General features: G+C 43.1%; 1 protein-coding gene across 1 annotated transcript in view; it reads right to left on the bottom strand.

Moving 5' to 3' along the window:
* Positions 1–25,606, bottom strand: part of SLC39A9 (solute carrier family 39 member 9) — a 45,374-nt gene that overhangs the window by 10,309 nt on the left and 9,459 nt on the right. Inside the window, exons 2-6 of the mRNA XM_077464725.1 lie at positions 19,300–19,422; positions 13,055–13,163; positions 5,584–5,769; positions 5,442–5,510; positions 5,250–5,335 (exon numbers count right to left, since the gene is read on the bottom strand). Coding sequence (XP_077320851.1) covers positions 5,250–5,335; positions 5,442–5,510; positions 5,584–5,769; positions 13,055–13,163; positions 19,300–19,395 — 546 coding nt within the window. The 5' untranslated portion in view covers positions 19,396–19,422. The remainder of the gene's footprint in view (positions 1–5,249; positions 5,336–5,441; positions 5,511–5,583; positions 5,770–13,054; positions 13,164–19,299; positions 19,423–25,606) is intronic.

Here is a 25,606-nt window from a genome sequence, read left to right as displayed (position 1 = left end):
CCTTCACACACAATGACAGACAGAGAGATTAGGTCTATTCTGACAAGGTCCACCTAAATCTGTTTTAAAACCAAAAATGTAATATATTGCAGATTACCAATTCTTAGATGTGGCGGCTGCAGTAGTTTTATTTTTTTTTTAGGCTTTTTTGCCTCTGTTTTCACCTGATGATTTGCCCAGTAACACACCTCCTGTATTAGTGTGCCCTCATTCTGGATAAAGGAGCACAGCAGACAGCAGCATTGTTCATTTTGGTAGAGGGGGCGTTGGATGTACCAGCAGTTTAAGATACATTAATAAGTTGAAGCCAAATCGCAACAGTTTTTTTTTCCTTTTGGTATAGATATTTTACATGAATAAAGTTGATCATTGTAAGCACCCCTGTCAGTAGTAAATGCCTATACATTTTCAGGAGAGCTTGTTCTGTTGAAAAGCAACAGATCTACTGGCCAGATCACCAGGTGACCTTCAAGCATCCCATTTACACGTATTATTTCATATAGTCATTCATGTGATATGTGCTGCTAAGGGAGTTGTTTGCTTTTAGGTGGTGGGTTATGTGGTGTGTTTTAGTGGGCAGTTTCTTTTTTGGGGGGTTTGGGAGCTGACGTTTGTAGACGAGGGTCAGGAGGATCCCATTTGCTCAGACTAGCTTATTACCTGAGCATAGGAATTGTTTGATATGGTATTTTTTACAGTTTTCAGTAAATTTATGTCAAGTAGCTCTAGTTGGTGTCATGTTTTCCATGGCTTTTTTTTTTTATGGTAACAGATCACCAGGTGAAAAAATAAAAAAAGGAAAACCTAAAAAAGAAAACTAATGCAGTCACCACATCTAAGGATTGGTAAACTACAAAATAATAAAGGTCTGATTTTATCGCTTTTAACCACTTCAGCCTCGGACCAATAAATACCTTAAGGACCAGAGGTCTTTTTGCAATTTCGCACTGCGCTGCTTTAACTGGTAATTGCGCGGTCATGCAATATTGCACCCAAACGAAATTTGCGTCCTTTTCTTCCCACAAATAGAGCTTTCTTTTGATGGTATTTGATTGCCTCTGCGATTTTTTTTTTTTGCGATATAAATGGAAAAAGAGCGAAAATTTTGAAAAAAAAAGATATTTTCTTCTTTTTGTTATAAGAAAAATCGAATAAACTAAATTTTAGTCATACATTGAGGGCAAAATTTATTCAGCCACATGTCTTTAGTAAAAAAAATGTCAATAAGCGAATATTTTTTGGTTTGCGCAAAAGTTATAGCGTCTACAAACTAGAGTACATTTTCTGGAATTTACACAGCTTTTAATTTATGACTGCCTATCTCATTTCTTGAGGTGCTAAAATGGCAGGGCAGTACAAATCCCCCCCAAATGACCCCATTTTGGAAAGTAGACACCCCAAGGAAATTGCTGATGGGTATGTTGAGCCCATTGAATATTTATTTTTTTTGTCCTAAGGGATTGAATAATGACAAAAAAAAAAAAAAAATATTTTTTTTACAAAAAGTTGTCACTAAATGATATATTGCTCACACATGCCATGGTTATATGTGGAATTGCACCCCAAAATACATTCTGCTGCTTCTCCCGAGTACGGGGATACCACATGTGTGGGACTTTTTGGGAGTCTAGTCGCGCACGGCACCCCGAAAACCAATCACCACCTTCAGGATTTCTAAGGGTGCAAATTTTTGATTTAACTCCTCACTACCTATCACAGTTTCGAAGGCCATAAAATGCCAAAATAACACAAAACCCCCCCAAATGACCCCATTTTGGAAAGTAGACACCCCAAGCTATTTACTGAGAGGCATGTTGAGTCCATGGAATATTTTATATTTTGCCAAAAGTTGCGGGAATATTACAAACTTTTTTTTTTTTGCACAAAGTTGTCACTAAATGATATATTGCTCACACATGCTATGGGCAGAAGTCAAATTACACCCCAAAATAAATTCTGCTGCTTCTCCCGAGTACGGGGATACCACATGTGGGGGACTTTTTGGGAGCCTAGCCACGTACGGGACCCCGAAAACCAAGCACTGCCTTCCGGATTTGAATATAAAATGCTATAAAAAACAAACTAACCAGAGTCACCCGTAACACTTATACGGCGATCAGTGGTGAAAGGGTTAACTAGGGGCAATCAGGTGGTTCAAATTTTTATTAGGTAGTATATGGGGGTCCCTGGCGCTATATAAAAACCTGACGGGGAACCTAAATAACTAACTGGCTAACCAGCGTCACCAGTGACACTTATACTGTGATCGCTGGTGAAAGGGGGTGAAAGGGTTAACTAGCAGCAATCAGGGGGTTAAAACCATTATTGGGTAGTATATCGGGGTACCTAGCGCTATAAAAACCTGGCGGTGAACCTAAAAAAATAACTAGCTACCTAGCGACACTAGCGACACTGATGCAGCGTTCAGAAAAATTATCGCTTAGTGACACTGGCAAAAGGGGGTGAAAGGGTTAACTAGCGGAAATCAGGGGGTTAAAACCATTATTGGGTAGTATATCGGGGTACCTAGCGCTATAAAAACCTGGCGGTGAACCTAAAAAAATAACTAGCTACCTAGCGACTGTAGCGACACTAATGCAGCGATCAGAAAAACGATCGCTTAGTGACACTGGCAAAAGGGGGTGAAAGGGTTAACTAGCGGCAATCAGGGGGTTAAAAACATTATTGGGTAGTATATCGGGGTACCTAGCGATATAAAAACCTGGCGGTGAACCTAAAAAAATAACTAGCTACCTAGCGACACATGCAGCGATCAGAAAAATGATCGCTTAGTGACACTGGCAAAAGGGGGTGAAAGGGTTAACTAGCGGCAATCAGGGGGTTAAAAACATTATTGGGTAGTATATCGGGGTACCTAGCGCTATAAAAACCTGGAGGTGAACCTAAAAAAATAACTAGCTACCTAGCGACTGTAGCGACACTAATGCAGCGATCAGAAAAACGATCGCTTAGTGACACTGGCAAAAGGGGGTGAAAGGGTTAACTAGCGGCAATCAGGGGGTTAAAAACATTATTGGGTAGTATATCGGGGTACCTAGCGATATAAAAACCTGGCGGTGAACCTAAAAAAATAACTAGCTACCTAGCGACACTAGCGACACATGCAGCGATCAGAAAAATGATCGCTTAGTGACACTGGCAAAAGGGGGTGAAAGGGTTAACTCTAGGGGCAATCAGGGGGTTAAATCTTTATTGGGGGGTGATAGGGGGCTACCCTGGACCTAACACTAACTGTCCTGACAGTTTTTACTGTCACAACTGACACTGAATGCATTGATCAGTAAAGAAATGATCAATGCAATCAGTGACACTGTGACTGGGGGGGGAGGGGGGGGGGATCGGGGGGGGTTTGTGTGCCTGTGTGTACCTACATGTCAGTGTAGTGTTGGTGCACACTTACTTTTACTGTTCTCCTCGTAGTCCGGTCAAAAAGACCGCCCCGAGGAGAATGACATCACTTCCTCCTTCCTGTGTAAACAATACACAGGGGAGGAAGCTTCTCATTGGCCAGGAGCGATCCAGAGGGGGTGGCCGAAAACCAACGGCCATCCCCTCATCACGGAGCGCTCCTGGACCGAATCGGACCGCCGTAACCAGCGGGAGGGGGTCCGATCGGACCCCCCACCCGCTGGAAGGCAATCACGTAGATGTACGTGATTATGCCTGCCTGTGCCATTGTGCTGACGTACAATGGCAATACGGCGGTCCTCAAGTGGTTAAAGCACACGGTCATGAGAGGAGCAAGAAAGCCGTCGTTTATGAACTTTCTTTTGGGAATGTTATTCCTCTGGTTGTCATGCTGATGCATAAGTAGCTGACTCAGAGGTCAGACACACATCTAAAGCATGCTTGTTCCGGGTCTGCGATTTAACAGTAAAGTAGAACTAAAAGAAAAAACTTTTTATGAATAAAGGGAAGGTTATAACCCGCGGGATGTTTTTGCCATTAGTGTCCCAGTGGGGAGATTTCCCTTCACTTTCTGTTCCATACCCAAAACAGGAAGTGGGAGGAAATCGCTCCAAAATGAATGTATCCAGTGAACAGACTAGCCTCAGGTGATACAGAGAAGACATAAACCCTCCTACAATGGAATCTACACAGGATTTCTCAGCTCTGAAAAGCAGCGGGCAGTAGCTGAAGTTACACTCTGAAAAGCCCAGAGAGATTTGATTGGAGGGAAGGGACACACCACTCTTCACACAGCACACAGGAACAGATCTGAGGCTGTGAATTACAGGCTGTGTGCTGGAGCTCCCTCCTCTGTCACCCTTTTCTCTTGGCTGCACAACTTGTCAGAAGCGACTCAAATGTGGCAGAGGAATGAGGCAGCAGACGAGAAACGAGGGCCCAGGGGTGGCCTACGCACAGAGTGCAGGGCCCAGGGGTGGCCTACGCACAGAGTGCAGGGCCCAGGGGTGGGCTACGCACAGAGTGCAGGGCCCAGGGGTGGGCTACGCACAGAGTGCAGGGCCCAGGGGTGGCCTACGCACAGAGTGCAGGGCCCAGGGGTGGCCTACGCACAGAGTGCAGGGCCCAGGGGTGGCCTACGCACAGAGTGCAGGGCCCAGGGGTGGCCTACGCACAGAGTGCAGGGCCCAGGGGTGGCCTACGCACAGAGTGCAGGGCCCAGGGGTGGCCTACGCACAGAGTGCATGGTTTAGACTGCTTTCACCGGCTGTCCACATCTCACATCCACCCTCGGCTCCGACATCTACACCACTCTCCCCCATCCCGCCAACTCTGCACACATCTCCCTCCACAAACCTCATTCACGTGCCCCCTCCTTCCCCAAAATCTTGCATCTCGCCTACCCAGCCCGTCTCTAGTGCCCCCCCAGCAGTGTAGTCTCCACCTCTCTCACTTGCAGGGAGATCATTGGTTGGCATCTATGCACCCAGACAGAGGTGGGGATCACAGTGCAGCTCACCACGTGATGCCCCATGCCTCACTGCCCCTACATCTCCCTCGTCCCCACTGTAAGTGCAGGGCAAACGGGGACCTGTGAGAGCCGCAGAGAGGATAGCAGTTATTGTAAACACAGAAGGCTTCTTTCTAAACACTGCTTTTTGTGCACTGCCATACAAATATATATGTGTAAGGACAGCACACTGGAGGTTTGTTAGACATCCAAGCATATGTCTATCGACTACTTTTCAGGCAGTTGCGATTTCAGTTTACAAGAATCTCAAACAAGACACAACAAATTAAGAACATTATTAGGCTTGTACCTTGTGCAACATGATGGCGACAAACACAATCAGCTGAACACTGGTCTGGGAAGTAGAAGCTGCAGCTCCAAGAGCAACTCCATCAGCTAGAATTCAGGGTAAAATATATTTTATTAATGAGCCACAAACCTGAATATGTTTTCCTATTAAATGCAACTAGTGCCATGCAATTGTCCAGGAAGTGCCACTCACCTGCAGCATGCACCACCAGGCCCAGAGTTGTGGTGATTTTGGAACTGGCTGCTCTCGCTGCCTCTGGATCTAAAGAACAACAAGTAATTTTAATACCTGGAAATAAAACTGTCTGTAGCGATCCCCATCCTATCATACATACCTTCTGTAGAGTGCATGTGAGAGCTGCCAATCTGATCCACCAGCAGCATAAACACAAAGCCAAGTACCAACGAGACGCCAATGTAAGCATGTAATTTAGAGTGATCGTGATGATGTGCCTCCAAGACCTCCGCTCCAGTCTCGGTTTCCTTCACTTTCTGGATTTCTCCAATTTCATGATGTTTTGCTAAAGAAGAAAATAACGGAAATGAATGGTCTAAAAGGGTGCCACTATACACTGCTAGTGGTGGACGAAGCTAAAAAGGTCTTACTACAATCAATATATTACATTGCCTCAATGTGTAGATGCATATTGTAGCCTAAAGACATCAGAGAACCTTTGATTCCTTTTACAAAACGTTTGTCCAACAGTTACATTACATCTATTAGTAGCCTAAAACCATTGCCGTTCTTATAAAAATGTAAGCAGATCAGGCAGATTATAATCTCTAGTTTGAGTTTTGCATTTGCTAATACTATTTATGTGCATTGGGGTGCCACTTTAACCTCCCTGGCGATATGATTAGTTCTGGTTTTAGGTGCTGAAAGCGGTACAATTATTTTGCATGGAAATTTGTCATTTTATATTGTAGTCCTGTAATTCTTAGGAATAACTCTCTTAAATCTGTTCAAACCAGAGTCTAGCAGACATCCCGGGTATGATAACGTTTATAATATAATAAATAATAAAAATTATTCAATAATTTAATCAAATCCAAAAACACTGAAATTTGCTCATTTGCAGAATTGTCGCTGTCATTAGATTTAGTGTTTGATGACGAATTTCCCCACAAATCACTTTCGCTCAATTCTGCAAGTGATTATAATTTATTATCGCTGTTTTCTAGTTGGTCTAAAATCACTTTTGACATAAAGGGACACTTTTTGGTTGCTATGGACAATCTCCAAATTCCAGGCAGAAAAAACAGTATTTATAATATAAAAGTGCATGCAGGGCACTGCACAGTCCACTAGGGACAAAGGGGATGTGTAATTATTTTTTTCTGTTAGATTACAGTACTGTGTGTTTTGTGAGTTTTTACTTTTTTGAATTTGGCGCCGATCTCCGCTCCCGTGCGCCGTAACGTCGCAGGGAACGGAGCTCAGCGGCATTCGGGCACTGTGTGAATCGAGCGGAGGACAGCTGGATCACACAGCGCGGAGGACATCGCTGGATCCAGGGAACAAGGTAAGTAAGTCTCCCTGTATCCAGCGATGCGATCCCGAGTCTGGCTCTGGGTTACCGCTTATGGTACTAAAATCCCAACCCGAGCCAGACTCAGGATTACCGCTAGGGAGGTTAATGCACATAAACAGCACCTTAAAATGCAGAATTGAATGCATGTTACGGTGCATTTACAGTGCACAGATGTGGAAACGACTATAAAAGAAGAAGCGATTCATAGAATTTGGGCTGCACAGTTGCCAAGAGGACAATATAATAGTGAAAAAGTGCTCCGCTGCTAACTGACTTCCCCTGATGAAGATAAGTGTTCGCGACGCAACGCTTAGAGCGTGACGGAGGCAATCATGGACAGGAATGGACATAGGAGGGCACGTGTCCCAGTTTCCTTAAGGCTGGGTTCACACTAGAGAAGACAGCGGCTCACAGCAGGGGTCCGGTGCGTCCCCGTTCACCATTTCAGGTCTGATTTCAGCCCTAATTTTTGACTGATTTTGGACCTAAAAAATGGACCAGAAGATGCACCGCAGTCGCTGCATGAACCGGCTCCATAGAGAGCAGTACAATCTCCTGCCATGCAAATTGGATGTGGGTAAGCAACAGTGTGAACCCAGCCTTACGCATTGTAGTGTTTTTAACATTTGCATATTGTAAGTGCAATTTTTTATTTATTTTTTACATATTTTTTTTTTTATTAAAGAGGAAGTAAACCCTGGTGGGTTTACTTCCTTTGTCTACCTGCAAAGGAAAAGCATAATGGGCTACTATGTATCGCGTTGTAGTCCATTATGTGTCACTTACCTGAGATAGGAGCCAGCGATGTCACCGCTGTCCCCTGTAGTATGAAGAGCCCATCTTCTTCCGGGTATCGCTGCGCTGGCCACTCACAGCGCCGGAGAAGCGATGACGTCACTCCCGCACATGTGCACGGGAGCCGCCACTAACGGCATATTGCCGTTAGCAGCGGCATGCCCAGTACGCCTGCGTGCCGCTGTCTACGGCGCATACACGGTGACTGTCTTTTTGTAAATATATCCAAAACCGTGTAGGTTTAGGACAGGGGTTGACAAATTTGCTTGGAATCTAGGAGCCAGCTAAAAAAGTTAGGAGCCAGGTCCGTGACGGCGATCCGGACCTGTCCCTGGCCTGACATGGAGACGAGTGAGGGGAAGATAGCCGCCCCCCCACCTGTCTCCAAGTCATTGCCCATAGCTCTTAGAGGGACATTTTATTTGTTTTATTTTTTTCAAATGACGATTTTTTTTTTAAATTGCATTTTAGTGTAAATATGAGATGTGAGGTCTCTCTGACCCCAGATCTTATATATAAGAGGACCTGTCATGCTTTTTTCTATTACAAGGGATTTTTACATTCCTTATAATAGGAATAAAAGTGATACACTTTTTTTTTTTAAAAGAACAGTGAAAAAATAAAAGTTTAAAGAAAAAAAAAAAATGTTTAAATGCGCCCTGTCCCGCCAAGCTTGTGTGTGTGTTTAGGTGTTCTAAGTAAATGAAAGGAGATATCTCCATTAGCATTGCTGGTTGTAATTCCAACGGCCACCACAAGAGGGCGCCAGATTCCAGAAGGAATAGGATCACAGAAGGCCTCAAAGCCGGGGGCTCAATTACCGGCCGCCGGCGGCGCGGGCCGACGCAATCACGCCGGGGGGTCCACGGAGACGGGATACCCCCAGCTGTGCTGCCCCAGGCGCCAATCGCTAATTCTAGTCGCCAATGCGACCTGGCGCCCGGGTTTTGTCGAGCCCTGGTTTAGGAGATATTTCTTGGACCTACAGGTAAGCCTTAATCTAGGCTTACCTGTAGGTCAAAGTGGTTTGTAATTGTTTACAACCACTTTAACGTTTACCTCACTTGGTTACGTCACTGGGTGGCCACGCCCCCTCTGACACTACGGGGAAGCCATAGGAATGTCACCGTGCGCCAGAGGGGGGCGGGGTAACACAGCGACGTCATTGTGTAGCCCCACCTTCAGTTATAAAAGAACGGTCACCTGAGAGGCCGGTCATTACAGTGGGTGCCTCCCATGGAGGCAGATCGGTGGCGGCGTGCAGGTTTTTTTTTTTTTTTTCGGTCCGTCGGAGCGAGAGAAGAAGATGATGAATAGACTTTGTGGGACACTTATTTTTTAATAAAGGACTTGTCTCAAGCTGTGTATTGTCATTTTTACAATTTTCACACTTTTTGTGAAATAGTAGGGGTACATTTGTACCGTTACCATTTCACACAGGGGGGAGGCCGGGATCTTAGGGTCCCCTTGTTAAAGGGGGCTTCCAGATTCCGATAAGCCCCCCGCCCGCAGACCCCCACAACCACCAGGCAAGGGTTGTGCGAATGAGGGACTTGCCCTTGTTGAGGGCATGTAGCCTGGTACGGTTCAGGAGGGGGGAGGCGCTCTCGTCCCCCCTTCTTTTCCTGCAGCCTGCCAGGTTGCATGCTCGGATAAGGGTCTGGTATAGATTTTGAGGGGGACCCCCATGGCGTTTTTTTTTTTTTATTATTATGGCACAGGGTTCCTCTTAATATTCATACCAGACCTGAAGTGCCTGGTATGGAAATTGGGGGGGGACCCCCCCACGCAATTTATTTTAATTTTTTTTTTAATTTTGGTTCCCCTTGATATTCATACCAGACCCAAAGGGCCTGGTAATGGACTGTGGGGGAATCCCATGCCATTTTTTTTTTTATTAATTTTGTGTGTATTGCCGGGACCGACCATTCATTATAGCCGCAAGTACTTTTTGACTTTTTTTTCCCTTTAGAAATGTCATTTTGCTCTCGGACTGTTCTAAGCACAGGAAACATGCACCACTTTACAGGCATACTATAGACAACCCCCAGGTACAAAATTTAAAAGGAATATCACTTTTATTGTTTCACTTTAAGCATTATTGAAATCACTGCTCCTGAAAAAACGTCAGTTTTTAAAACTTTTTTTTGCATTGATACATGTCCCCTGGGGCAGGAATCAGGTCCCAAACATATTTTATGACAATACCATGCATATAAGCCTTTAAAATTAGCACTTTTGATTTCTCCCATAGACTAAAAGGGTGTTCCATGGCTTTCGAATTTGGCACGAGCACCCAAAATTGTTCACTATGCGGCGAACACCCAATGTTCAAGTCCAACTTACGTTCGACTAGAACATAGAGCTCATCCCGATTCGCGAGTTCACTTTGAATGAAAATAGCATGTCAAAACAATCAGTAGATCCAGAGACAGCCAAGTATATACAGCTGTGCTCATAAGTTTGCATACCCTGGCCGAATTTATGATTTTTTGACAATTTTTTAGAGAATATGAATGATAACACAAAACATTTCTTTCACTCATGCTTAGCGTTTGGCTGAAGCCATTTATTATCAATCAACTGCGTTTACCCATTTAAAATCATAATGACAACAGAAGCTACTCAAATTACCCTGATCAAAAGTTTACATACCCTGGTGATTTTGGCCTGATAACATGCCCACAAGTTGACAAACAGGTTTGAATGGCTAAAAAAGGTAACCATCCTCACCTGTAATCTGTTTGCTTGTAATTAGTTTGTGCGTATAAAAAGGTCAATTCGTTTTTGGACTCCTGACAGACCCTTGCATCTGTCATCCAGTGCTGCACTGACATTTCTGGATTCTGAGTCATGGGGAAAGCAAATTCACCTGAAGTTGTGGGTTTTTCTTTGCATCCCGAATAATTTTCCTGGCAGTTGTGGCTGAAATTTTAGTTGGTCTACCTGACCGTGGTTTGGGTTCAAACAGTGCAGGGATAAAGCACCCCGAAATGTGAGCAGCCAACTGGCATTGTTTTATTTGCATTTTTATTTAATAAACTGTGTTACGCTATGGTCCAGTTTCGTGTTCATTTATGTACGGTTTACCTGTGGTGGAGAGGAGGGTCTTATTGAAAAGGTTTCCAGCTACAGCTCCATTGGCATACCAACAAGCACACTGAATAATATATATATATATATATATATATATATATCCTGTTGTGACCTTTTTAGTTAAAGAGGTCATGTCTATTTGGTGACTAAGCAATTTACTCATCGGGTGATTATCACAAAGATTTGCCTTGGTGACAGTGTATGGATAAGAATATTTATGGACTTGATTCTTTTATTAACAAATTTATCACCAATATTATAAATTGTTAATTTTTTTATTGTTGTATTTTGTTATGTAGAGGATGATATTTTGGACAAAGTGTCATTCATGTGTAAATTTTGTTTTTTTGCCTCAGAAAGGTAATGGGTTCTGAGTTAATTATGTAGGTTAACTTTGACATCAGTTTGGCTGGGCTGCGTTAAGAGTTCTGCCTGGTCATGTGTACAGTGAGGTGCACCTAACAGGCCAGAACCAGGCTTGGTTGGACGTTTTGGGTATCAGCTTCCTCTGAGCCAATCAGCGGGTGTGCCGTGCCCCGCTGAGGAGTCTGGGGAGGGGTACTTAAGATGTTTAGGTCATGTGTTACGGGTGGTTCATTCGTGAGGCCCTGGTGGTCTGTTCCTGTTTCTAGACTGGGGTAGCCCCACGAGGGGTCCCGGTCATGAGAGCGTTCATCTCTCCACAACATGCTTTGGGTGACTAACCCCAAAAGACCCGCCTGGTCTGGGGTAAGGATCCGTCTGTTCCCGAATCTCGGAACCGGCTGGTCTGAGGCGCAGTAACTGAAGGAGGATTCAAGGTGTCCGGGTGTGCTCTCAGCTTGGAGGGGCACCGCAGCTTGTGCAAGTGACCGGAGGAGGACTCTTCGGAGGAGGGCAAACAAGCTGGTTACTGAGTTGTGAAGGACACTGACGAATCCATGCTTTTTCCAGTACTACCAAGGAGACAGAGAACGTTCCAGGTACTGAGGAAAAAGGTTCCTGTTCAATTTCAGTTACGACTTGTTAAAGTTCAGAGATTTCACAAGTTCTGAGTCAAAGTGCTGATTGCCATAATCTCTGGCTAGAGATTTGTTCAGCCTTGAAGCGCCCAGCTGGGAGTGGCTACTGTCTGGGTGGTACTAGAGACTTTGTTATATCTGCTGTTCAAGGTGCCCGAGTTCTTCACCCTTGCCCTCTGTTCCATACGAGACTGTGTTGTTGGGTGTTACCCCTGCAAATAAAAACCTTTCAAAAGGACTTTATTCGTGTCAGCGTCCAAATTTGTTGGGTATCAACCCTGGGAACCCCTAGACGTGGAAGACCAAGCCAAGTGGAGGTAACCAGTAAGTCCAAAAAGTTAAGGCCGCCCTGCAAAGGGTTATGGCCGCTACAGTTATATTAAATTAGCACTATGCACTTTATTCTATTTGTTTAAGCACAAATGTAGATCGTCAATTAATAGTAATTTTGTATAGCACTTTTACTAGAGCCCGCTACCACATACCACTTTAACACTAAAGTCACCACATAGCATATTAAGGGAAGCAGCTTTAATAATATCAAAATTTGCACATTTTTGTTCCCATAGCGCAAGGTTTCTATCAGTACCACCTTACTAATTAAAGCTGAATTCTGGTTTAAAAAAAAAAAAAAAAAAAAAAAAAAAAAAAAAAAAAAAAAACACACACTTTTGGACATTTGCATTGCTAATAAAGTTTTGTAAAAATAAACTGTGTGTCACATGTGGCTGCTGCTGTATTAGTGGCAAATGTTTAATCTTTCATCCTGCCCATACAGTAAGTGTTGAATGTCCGGCACTGAGACTTACACCTCCGGCTGGTGTACACAGATGAAAGCAGGTAGCTTGCTCTGCACCTTCTTCAGAAAGCATCTTGCATTATTTTCACAGAATACAAAGCATTTGGTGAATGGAGGAGGTGCAAAGCGAGCCACCCACTATTATCTGTGTATGTCGGCTTGAAGTGAAAGTCTCAGCACTTATCGGGTTATATGGGTTTACTTAAAATAAGTATTTTCCGAAAGGCAGCAGCATCCACACATTGGCCATACTTCATTAGTGGCCATTTTTTTCTTTTCTTACAATGCAAATGTCAAAAAAATAGTTTTTAGCCAGAGTTCAGCTTTGAATTCTCCATTTATTTCAGTTGATAATTTACTACACAACACATGTCTTATACCCAATAGGGCACTCTTTACAAAGAATACACTCTTGCAATGGTCAATAGTAGCTTGGATTTAGCAGGGGCCCCAGACAGCAGGAAAGACTTAGAGAATCCTGCGACATTCCACCCCAAATGGAGGCACTTGATTCGGATGACTCTGCACTTAAAAGTTGGTTTGAAAGGACAATCCATGGGAAATGATCTAAAATCACACCTACCTTCTAGTGCTTCTTCATAGAGTGCATGGACACCTTCTGGGACAATTACTGCCAATGCCGTTCCACAGAGCAGACCTGCACCCAGCACGGTCACCAACTTTAAACGTTCCTGCATGGGCACATGGCAAAGATGGAGATGAAATTAACTGCTAAAATATTCAGTAAGCATAACGTTATAAAATGAAGCTTTAGGAAGACAACATCTGCAGCTTAAAGCGGAAATTTCACTTTCTCAATCAACAATGACTACTTTTAATCCTTTCCTGCTAGCATTAGTAAATGGATAGGAAAGTACCGTATTTATCGGAGTATAACACACACTTTTATCCCCTTAAAATTTGGGGAAAATTGTGGGTGTGTGTTATACGCCGATCTCCCCCACCGACTGTGAGCCTGTCGGCGGCTTTGGGACGTTCTCGGCAGCTTTTCGTCCGCTTCCCTCCTAAAAGTTTTTTTCCTTAAAATTCCCTCCTAAACTTGGGGTGCGTGTTAATAAATACTGTTTATCATATTTTCTTGTTTTAAACTTTTTTTTTTTTACATTTCTTTAGTTACTTCCCGGTTTCCATGCCTAGGCAAATGAGGTCATACATCTCAGGAGTCTTCAGGAGGGGGTTTCTCATCCAAGCACACCCTCCCGCCTGCAGCTAAAGGCAGATCGATTCCAGGAAGTAAATGCTACATGAATCATCTGCCCTTACTCAAGTTGGCCAGAAATGCTAAAGTGAGGAGGGGGGGTTAAAGTATTTCTCAACAAAATAAAGCATAGACACGTGGATGGATGAGGGATTTTGCTTTGGATATTAAAAATGAAGTCAATTATGCTTTGGGTGTTTGGTGTGGAGTGCAAAGCCGTGCTTTGTGAATAGTCGCCACAACCTTCTGGGACGCATTATGAAGTTTGCGGGGAGTGGGGAGGGAGGAGAACTTCCGGTGGATTGCTGCAGCGATCCGACCAGAAGTGGGAGCAGATACCTGTCAAGACCATGTACCAATTCCCCCGCCCGCCCCAAAAGATAAAAAAAGAAAAAAAAGGAGGGGAGTGGAGTAGGAAGGCATAAAGTGGAACTTTCCCTTTAAGTTTGCACACAAGCAGTATGGACAGCAAGCTTTTTCTGAACCCTTTCAAGTACTAGTCAGCTTCAGTTTGGGATGGGCAAAACAAAAATCTTAAGTGCCGTCTATCACTGCCAGCTGCTAGCAGGCTTTAGTTCTACTTGAAGCTTATTGTAAGCTTGCTAAGCTGCTTGTTTAAAGTGACAGTCTGCATTCCCATTAAATTCTGTTTAACATTCTCAAACCGGAACTGAAGTTTCTTAGAGGCTTTAACAAAGCGGACTAAAGTTTACCAAAAGCTTTGCTAAAGTCTTTGCAAAAGCTTGCTGTACACACTGTTTTTTTATAGAAGCTGAAGCCTAAGTGAACCAGGCCAAACATTATAATTACTGATTAGTATAACTCCAGAGCAAACTTCTCTTATTATCACTTTGAAGGGTAGTTAATGAATGTATTTGCTCCCTTTTTAAAAAATGTTTACAAACTATTTTTATCGGGTACAGAAAAAGTTGTACAAAAAACAAAATGTGCGAGTGAAGAAAAGCGGATACATGGCTCTTCATGTTTACATCGTGATCAGCTGTGATTGGACACAGCTGATCACATGGTAAAGAGTAACCGTCAGAGACTCTTTACCTAGATAGGAGTTGCGGTGTGTCAGAATGAAAACACCACAATAGCGATCTCCACGCGGCGACTTGTTATCCTGATCATATCATATGACATCCGTTCAGGATAACAGAACCACTTTCCCGACATCATATTGCTACATGGCAGACGGAAAGTGGTTAAGCAATGCATCACTTAATTGCCTGTTTGAGTTGGCCATACAAAAGCCTTTCCATTATAGTCGCCTTAACGGTCTCAGTTTAACGCCACTTGACAACGCCCAGAACTGCTTTGCGGATACAAATGCACTTAATTATTGGGAATATAAATATCCTGTGATACCGACAGTAACAGGTGCTCTTTCTGGAGAGATCTGGGGTCTATTAGACCTAAGATATCTCCTTTGTCCTTAAAAGCATCCAATCACACCAAGATCAGTGTGATCAGGTGATTTCCCCATCTGCAGGAGGAGGTGGTTTTGCTTTTGGTTTCCTATACCATAGAGGTGATCGGGTCTCTGATTGCCTCTATGGTGAGCTGGCAGAAGCGTTGGCTGGTCGCTCAGTCTCCCAGTGGGACGGTAGAGCCCGATAAAGCTGCGGGAGGCAGGAGGGGAGTCCACTGCCACTGCTTGTAAAAGCTAACCAGGGGCTTGTCACTAGGATAGCTTTGACAAGAACGCTGACCATTAGCTCTAAAAAAAACAAACCGTACCAGGATGATGCCTTGAGCTGCAGGAAACATTCTGCTAGAACCACTTGAAGTCCAGCAATATACGGGTACGTCACTGGTCCTCAAGTGGTTAAAATATCTCTCTAAACGTCCTAATGTGCATGGACACATAGGATAACTTTGAGCTGCTTCTACAGGCAAAACACAAAACTCCTGTAAAAGCAGCAATTTTTTAAGCCCAGGTTGCATGGACCCTAATAGTTATTTCAATTCTGCTAAAGCATTTTTATATGCAAACTGACTAATGTTTAGGCCTCTGTCTCATTTAATCACTCTGATGTGGGAGCCTGCTGCTGGGTGAAAAGGCCGACAACAGACAGAACACTAAAAAGTTACATATGTGCTGCCATTTTTTTGGGGGGGGGGGGGGGACCCATTAGAGGGCATCCTGTTAGTCAGAAGCTCTGGACATGAGTTCAGTTAGTTTCCAAGACAAGCAACTGCTTTTTTTGTTTTATACCATGGACTTGCTGTACAAAACCATCCTGCACTAAATCTAGGTTTGGCTACTGCCTTGTTAAATGGAAATACTGGATAAACTTTCTGGGGCTGGTCTTGGGTGTCCCCGTCTGTGGCATGGTTTACTGCTGTTACAAACATCACAGCCTTTTTCCCTCCTTACAACATAAATATATTAATTTTATATTGCGAATACAAGTGTCCAGTATAACAAAAGTCTACTATGATTTATGTACATATACCGTACTGCAGTTTATAACTGCAAAATCATTGGCTTAAAATAAATATAGCAGCCTGTGAAGTCCAATAAACTATTCCCTGTGCCTGTCTGACCTATTAAATTGTCTTGGTGTAAAGTCAGCAGATTCTGCTGAATCAGATAGTGCTAAATCTTAGACTCCTATTCTATCACGATCAAATACCTATGATGCACAATCTCTACATGTCAGAGGTAGATGGATTAAAGCCTATTATTCTATAAAAATTTGTTAGAAGAAGCTCAGTATTTCATGCACTATAAAGGTATAGATCTCTTGAAGAAATTACAGCCCATCGCTCAATGGTTTATTGGCTGCCGTTCACAGAACAATGCTGCAAACTAAATACACAAATCACTGGCAGATCTGTACAATGGACACAGACAGTCAGAACATGCTCTACACATTTACATTTTCTTGTGAGGTCCCATTTTCTGCAGAATCTAAACAGATTAGTCACACCCTTATCTACAATAGTCAGTATCGCTCCAATTCTAAACTGGTTTCTGCAGCAGTTTTGTTGCCCAATACTTGCTGGAATAATTGTCAATACATTTTATATAATGATATTTGCATCTAGGAACAGCCAGCAGTGGTTTAGATAATTAGGAAGCTGTGAAATATATTGACATTTATTAATAACAGTTATATTTTCCAAGTTGGTAGCCAGGAAGAAGCAAAATTATTATTTTGATGGCCAAAAGGTCAGTTTTTATGGATGAACTAGATGGACTTGTGTCGTTTTTCAACCTGATTAACTACGAATTGGAGTGGCAGGAATCAGACTCCTGCTGCAGCTCTGAACGGCCATCGGCCCGCGTTCACTATGACAGGTCGCCGGCGGTTGCAGCTATTTGCTGTTGTCAGCATAGCCAGCAATAACCTGCGGTGACCACTGCTGGAAACACACACACACACACACACACACACACAAAATGTGTGTGAGGATAGTCGCATATAGCTGTGGCCGCCAGCGACTTGTCATACAGTGAAGGCAGGCCGGCCGGTACATTTAGCCACTCGGAGTCGCAGCAGGAATCTCTGATTCCCGACGCTACAATTCGCACTGTCCTAAATAGCCCCTGTGAATGTACCCGAACAGTTCCAAAAATCTAAGCCTTGAGGATAGAGAAATTTCTTTGGTTTTTAAAACTTTTTTTTAATTTCTTAATTTTCTTGCTGATACAGTTCTCAGTGCATGCTAGTGAGTTCTATAACCCGCCAGACTCCGACCTCCACTGTAGCCTCACAGAGAATACACGTGAGCTCCCCCTGCTGTATTCTTTATGCTATTATTTTCCAGATATTGGTCAATTGTGTCAACACAATCCCAGCACCCTGGTTATCAATTGTGCATCGGAACCCATACAAACTCACATCACTGTTTTACCATGCTCCATGTGGTGTCTGCCTCTGTCGTCTGACACCAAGTGTGTGTATATTATATATATATATATTTATATATATATTTTTTTTTTTTTTAACCAAGACAGGAATCTTGCACTGCCCCACCTTCAAAGTGGGCAAATGCCAACATAGGGCATACAAGCAGAAACCATCTCTACCGGTATCTGAGTCCAGAACCCTAGCACCGCAAGGTGAGCGCACACACACACACATACTGTACATATACAGTGTATAACAAGAAGTCATTAGAAATACTGCATCTACAACCCGATTGCAAATCAACAGCGATTCCAAAAAAGTTGGGACACTGTAAAAATCTACATAAAAACAGAATCTCTTGATGAAGTTATATACTGTAGATAAAGATGTACTGTATTTAATTTTTTTGCATTTTTACATTGAGGAACATTCTTCTAAAATTGTTCACCAATTTTTTCACAGATTGGTGAACCCTCTGCCCATTTTTACTTCTCAGACATCTTGACTCTCCAACATGCTCTTATTATACCCAACCATGTTACTGACCTGTTGCCAATAAATCTAATTAGTTGCAAAATGTTCTTCCATGTTAACACTTCTTTTGCCAGCTTTTTGTTGCCCTGTCCCAACTTTTTTAAGACGTGATGCTGCCATTACATTTGACCATAGCTCTTAAAAGTGCCATTTATTTAAATTGTTTATTGCATTTTAGTGTAAATATGAGATCTGAGGTCTTTTTGACCCAAGATCTCATATTTAAGAGGTCCTGTCATGCTTTTTTTCCTATTACAAGGGATGTTTACATTCCTTGTAATAGGAATAAAAAGTGTCTTTTTTATTTTTAAAGAACAGTGTTAAAATAAAAAGGTAAAATAAATAAGAAAAAAATAAATAAAAACATTTTTAAAACGAGCCCCGTCCCGCCGAGCTCGCAAGCAGAAGCGAATGCATACGAAAACGGTGTTCAAACCACACATGTGAGGCATCACCGCGATCAGTAGAGTGAGACCAATAATTCTAGCCATAGACCTTCTCTGTAACTAAAAACCTGCAACCTGTAGTGTTTTTGAAACATCGCCTATGGAACTTTTTAAGGGTAAACGTTTGTCGCCATTCCACGAGCGGGCTCAATTTTGAAGCGCGACATGTTGGGTATCAATTTACTCGGCGTAACATTATCTTTCGCAATTTAAAATGCATTTTAAATAAAAAATTGGGCTAACTTTACTGTTGTCTTATTTTTTTATCCAAAAAAGTGTATTTTTTTCCAAACAAAGTGTGCTTTTAAGACCACTGTGCAAAAAACGGTGTGACAGAAAGTATTGCAACAACCGCCATTTTATTCTCTAGGGTGTTAGAAAGAAAAATGTATAATGTTTGAGAGTCTAAGTAATTTTCTAGCAAAAAAAACAAAAACTTCTAAACAACAAATCACAGAAAGAGGCTCAGTTCTTAAGTGGTTAAAAAAAATACTAGAAAATGTTAGAATATGAATATATCCAAGCTGACAAAGCTCCATTGTACTTAAAAGTCACTGGCTGTTCCGATTTGATGTCATACAACAATAATAACTAGGATCAGCCTACAAACTTGAGCTAAATGCCAAACAATGCAAGCTATTTATCATTTCATATGCCCAAATGTGACCGAGAATTCACATCCTGCTCGAAGGGTTGAAGGTTGTTTGAAGTGTGAGGTGGAAATTTAGTGAAGCAACTCAGAGAAAAGAAAACTGGTTTTCCATACCTCAGAGAAATTGACTGCGAGGGGAATTATTCCTGACACGTAGCATCCCACCAGCATAGCCAGGGATAACAGGCTAATAGAACTGAAGTCATCCATGGCCGCTCTCGTCCTTCAAGGTCCAATCTGCAACACAAAACAAACGCAAACCATGATATAGTCAAAGGATTACAGAAAAATATCATTCCTTGCAGCTTTGTCTGTTTGACTATTGTTTTTTTACAACAAAAACCTAGCAGGAAGGGATTTTTAACAGATGCAATTATAGGGAAACTTTTTTTTTTTTTAATTATTATTATTTAGTTATATAATGGGGCTTAACCAAAGGACACCTTTCTGTACAACCAATAACCCTGTCCTTCCTCCTTTTAAAGCCTATGACAGTCTATATACAGTGGTGTGAAAAAGTGTTTGCCCCCTTCCTCATTTCCTGTTCCTTTGCATGTTTGTCACACTTAAGTGTTTCGGAACATCAAACCAATTTAAACAATAGTCAAGGACAACACAAGTAAACACAAAATGCAATTTGTAAATGAAGGTGTTTATTATTAAAAAGGTGAAAAAAAATCCAAACCATCATGGCCCTGTGTGAAAAAGTGATTGCCCCCTAAACCTAATAACTGGTTGGGCCACCCTTAGCAGCAACAACTGCAACCAAGCGTTTGCGATAACGTGCAATGAGGCTTTTATAGCGTCCTGGAGGAATTTTGGCCCACTCATCTTTGCAGAATTGTCCTAATTCAGTTACATTAGAGGGTTTTCGAGCATGAACGGCCTTTTTAAGGTCATACCACAACATCTCAATAGGATTCAGGTCAGGACTTTGGCTAGGCCACTCCAAAGTCTTCATTTTGTTTTTCTTCAGCCATTCGGTGGTGGACTTGCTGGTGTGTTTAGGATCATTGTCCTGCTGCAGAACCCAAGTTCGTTTCAGCTTGAGTACACGAACAGATGGTCGGACATTCTCCTTCAGGATCTCTTGGTAGACAGCAGAATTCATAGTTCCTTTTATCACGGCAAGTCTTCCAGGTCCTGAAGCAGCAAAACAGCCCCAGACCATCACACTACCACCACCATATTTTACTGTTGGTATAATGTTCTTTTTATGAAATGCAGTGTTCCTTCTACGCCAGATATACTTGGACACACACCTTCCAAAGAGTTCCACTTTTGTCTCATCGGTCCACAGAATGTTGTCCCAAAAGTCTTGGGGATCATCAAGATGTGTTGTGGAGAAATTGAGACGAGCTTTGATGTTCTTTTTGCTCAGCAGTGGTTTTCTCCTTGGAACTCTGCCATGCAGGCCATTTTTGCCCAGTCTTTTCCTGATGGTGGAGGCATGAACGCTGACCTTAACTGAGGCAAGTGAGGCCTGCAGTTCCTTGGACGTTGTTGTGGGGTCTTTTGTGACCTCTTGGATGAGTCGTCGCTGCGCTCTTGGGGTAATTTTGGGCGGCCGGCCACTCCTGGGAAGGTTCACCACTGTTCCATGTCTTCGCCATTTGTGGATAATGGCTCTCACTGTGGTTCGCTGGATTCCCAAAGCTTTGGAAATGGCTTTATAACCCTTTCCAGACTGATAGATCTCAATTACTTTCTTTCTCAATTGTTCCTGAATTTCTTTGGGTTTCGGCATGATGTGTAGCTTTTAAGGATCTTCTGGTGGACCTTACTGTGTCAAGCAGCTCCTATTTACCGTATATACTCGAGTATAGGCCGACCCGAATATAAGCCGAGGCCCCCAATTTACCCCCAAAAAAACTGGCAAACTTATTGACTCGTGTATAAGCCGAGGGTGAGACATGCCTGTCCATCCCTGTGTGTGTGTCCGTCCATCCCTGTGTGTCCGTCCATCCCTGTGTGTCCGTCCATCCCTGTGTGTCCGTCCATCCATCCCTGTGTGTGTGTGTGTCCATCCATCCATCCCTGTGTGTGTGTGTCTCCATCCATCCATCCATCCATCCCTGTGTGTGTGTGTCTCCATCCATCCATCCCTGTGTGTGTCTCCATCCATCCATCCCTGTGTGTGTGTGTGTGTCTCCATCCATCCATCCCTGTGTGTGTGTGTATCCATCCATCCCTGTGTGTGTGTGTGTGTGTGTGTGTGTGTGTGTGTGTGTGTGTGTGTGTGTGTGTGTGTGTGTGTCCAGCCTACCTGTGTCCCGAGCCTCCGTCCCTTGCCTCCTTGCCTCCGTCCCGTGCCGTGCCTTGCCTCCGTCCCGTGTCGTGTCGTGCCTTGCCTCCGTCCCGTCCCGTCCCGTCCCGTGCCGTGCCTTGCCTCCGTCCCGTGCCCTCTTCGTCGGCGCCTCGGCGGCCATTGTAAAATTCAAAAGCCGCGCCTCCGCCTTCGCCTGTGATAGGCGGAACACTGAATTTCCCAGCAGCCTGTGTTCCGCCTATCACGGACATCGTATCATCCTCGTCCGTAGTACGAGGATGATACGATGTCCGTGATAGGCGGAACACAGGCTGCTGGGAAATTCAGTGTTCCGCCTATCACAGGCGAAGGCGGCGCCGGAGGCGCGGCTTTTGAATTATAGAATGGCCGCTGTCTGTCTGCTCGACACGCTGATCGAGCGGGCAGACAGCGATGACTCGAGTATAAGCCGAGGGGGGCACTTTCAGCCTCAAAAAAGAGGCTGAAAATCTCGGCTTATACTCGAGTATATACGGTAAGTGATGCCTTAAATGTGAACTGGTGTGGCAATAATCAGGCCTGGGTGTGGCTAGAGAAATTGAACTCAGGTGTGGAGAACCACAGTTATAGTATGTTTTAACAAGGGGGGCAATCACTTTTTCACACAGGGCCATGATGGTTTGGATTTTTTTTCACCTTTAATAATAAACACCTTCATTTACAAATTGCATTTTGTGTTTACTTGTGTTGTCCTTGACTATTGTTTAAATTGGTTTGATGTTCCGAAACACTTAAGTGTGACAAACATGCAAACGAACAGGAAATGAGGAAGGGGGCAAACACTTTTTCACACCACTGTAATGATCATATTAATTATTGTATAATAATTTCTATATTTATACACAGCGTTTTCCAATACAAAAATAAAAAATTTTAATAGTTCATCCCTTTCACCCCTTCCAAAATTTTCTTTGTTTAAAGAGTATCTCCACTTTTGTTGAGGAAAAAAAAAAAAAAAAAACACATTCCCCTCTGGATGATCTATGTATATTACAAGGATTTTAACCACTTCAGCCCTGGAAGGTTTTACCCCCTTTCTGACTAGAGCACTTTTTAAAATTTGGCAATGCGTCGCTTTAACCGGTGATTGCTTGGTCATGCAATGCTGTACCCAAATTTGCATTCTTTTTTTTCCCCACAAATAGAGCTTTCTTTTGGTGCAATTTGATCACCTTTACGTCTAATTTTTTTGCGGTGTACACAAAAAAAAAAAAAAAAAAAAAGACTGACAATTTTGAATTTATATATATATATATATATATATATATATATATATATATATATATATATATATATATATATATATATATATATATATATATATATATATATATATATATATATATATATATATATATATTTACCGTATATACTCGAGTATAGGCCGACCCGAATATAAGCCGAGGCCCCCAATTTACCCCCAAAAAAACTGGCAAACTTATTGACTCGTGTATAAGCCGAGGGTGAGACATGCCTGTCCATCCCTGTGTGTGTGTCCGTCCATCCCTGTGTGTCCGTCCATCCCTGTGTGTCCGTCCATCCCTGTGTGTCCGTCCATCCATCCCTGTGTGTGTGTGTGTCCATCCATCCATCCATCCCTGTGTGTGTGTGTGTGTCTCCATCCATCCATCCATCCATCCCTGTGTGTGTGTGTCTCCATCCATCCCTGTGTGTGTGTGTCTCCATCCATCCATCCCTGTGTGTGTGTGTGTGTGTGTGTGTGTGTGTGTGTGTGTGTGTGTGTGTGTGTGTGTGTGTGTGTGTGTGTGTGTGTGTGTGTGTGTGTGTGTGTGTGTGTGTGTGTGTCCAGCCTACCTTTGTCCCGAGCCTCCGTCCCGTGCCTTGCCTCCTTGCCTCCGTCCCGTGCCGTGCCTTGCCTCCTTGCATCCGTCCCGTGTCATGCCTTGCCTTGCCCCCGTCCCGTCCCGTGCCGTGCCGTCCCGTGCCCTCTTCGTCGGCGGCCATTGTAAAGTTCAAAAGCTGCGCCGCCGCCTTCGCCTGTGATAGGCGGAACACTGAATTTCCCAGCAGCCTGTGTTCCGCCTATCACAGACGTCGTATCATCCTCGTCCGTAGTACGAGGATGATACGATGTCCGTGATAGGCGGAACACAGGCTGCTGGGAAATTCAGTGTTCCGCCTATCACAGGCGAAGGCGGAGCCGGAGGCGCGGCTTTTGAATAGAATGGCCGCTGTCTGTCTGCTCGACACGCTGATCGAGCGGGCAGACAGCGATGACTCGAGTATAAGCCGAGGGGGGCACTTTCAGCCTCAAAAAAGAGGCTGAAAATCTCGGCTTATACTCGAGTATATACGGTATATATATATTTATTTATATATATATTTTTTAATTTTTTATTTTTTTTACTTTTTGCTATAATAAACATCCCAAAAAAATGTTTTTAAAAAGCAAAATTTCTTCATCGGTTTAGGCCAATATATATTCTTATACATTTTTTTTAAACAAAAATAACACAATAAGCGTATATTGATTGGTTTGTGCAAAAGTTATAGCGTCTACAAACTATGGGAAAGATTTATGGTAGTTTTATTATTATTATTTATTTTTTTACTAGTAATGGCGGTGATGTGCGCTTTTTAGTGGTATTGCGACATTGCAGCAGGCAGATCGGACACTTCTGACACAGACCATTGACATTTATATGGCGAGCGGTGCTATAAAAATGCACTGAATACTATGTAAATGAGACTGGTAGGTAGTTAACACTAGGGGGAGATCAAGAGATTAAAAAGTGTGTTCCCTCAGTGTATTCCAACTGTATGGGGATAGGACTGAGTAGGAGAGGAGACATTTCGCTGTTCCTACTTACTAGGAACAAACGACATGTCTCCTCTCCTCTGACAACAAAGGGATTTGTGTGTTGCAGCGGGAGCGTGCCCCTCTGGAGGCTCTTGAAGGAACCCCTTACCCGTACGGAATGTTTCACAGGGGAGCCATTCTGCACCCGTAAAAAACACATGAGTCGGTCAGGAACCGGTTTACAAACATTGTGTAAGATTCCAAGCTTTTGCTATTCTGAAGAAATCCCTGTTTGTACCTCTGTGCTGAGTGAGTCTAATGCCACGTACACACAACCGTTTTTTTCCATCAGAATAAACTCTGACGGTTTTTCCAACGGAGTTCCGCTGAAACGGACTTGCCTACACACGATCACACCAAAGTCTGATCCTTTAGAACGCGGTAACGTACAACACGTACGACGGGACTAGGAAAAGGAAGTTTAATAGCCAGTAGCCAATAGCTGCCCTTGAGTCATTTTTGGTCCGTCGGACTAGCATACAGACGAACGGTTTTCCTATTTCTAGGTCCGTCAGAATTTTCGAAAAAAAAAAAAAAAAAAAAGTCAGCTGAAGCCCACACACAATCGGAATATCCGATGAAATGATTCCATCTGACTTTCTGCAGGAAAGTCCGACCGTGTGTACACGGCATAATGGGAGTCGTTTCATAATTATCATCAATAAGCTGTACACCTGCAGGACTCTAATGAGGAAAGCTGCTGGGCCTACATCTCTTTAGACGTGTCCCTACTGGGAGTATCTCGCCAAAAATTACATTTTTGTTGCAGGGGATGACCGATATCTGACTTGTATCTTAGTGCAGATTCTGGGAAAAATCTGTGATCCAATTACACAAGCAGAAAATTATTTTTTCCGGGGGCGTTCTGTACACACACAGCCATATTGCATTGCATTTTCAGAAAATTACAGCGGCTGGAGATTGAATTAAAAATTACCTTTCCTTTTCAATTACAATATAACTTGTGTCTCAATTGTATACGCTATATTATTTTTTCTTTATTTGCAATCTTTTTCCCCACAATAATATTTTATGTATACACAGTATCTCACAAAAGTGAGTACACCCTCACATTTTTGTAAATATTTTCATGTGACAACACTGAAGAAATGACACTTTGCTGCAATGTAAAGTAGTGAGTGTACAGCTTGTATAACAGTGTAAATTTGCTGTCCCCTCAAAATAACAACACACAGCCATTAATGTCTAAACCACTGGCAACAAAAGTGAGTACACCCCCTAAGTGAAAATGTCCAAATTGGACCCAAAGTGTAAATATTTTGTGCGGCCAT

Source organism: Lithobates pipiens, unplaced genomic scaffold (genome assembly GCF_037356315.1).
Source record: "Lithobates pipiens isolate NorthernLeopardFrog02 unplaced genomic scaffold, aLitPip1_a1.2 Scaffold_30, whole genome shotgun sequence".
NCBI classification, from domain to species: Eukaryota; Metazoa; Chordata; class Amphibia; order Anura; family Ranidae; genus Lithobates; species Lithobates pipiens.
Note: the sequence above shows the minus strand (reverse complement) of the source record. Positions and strands in the feature narration are given on the sequence as shown.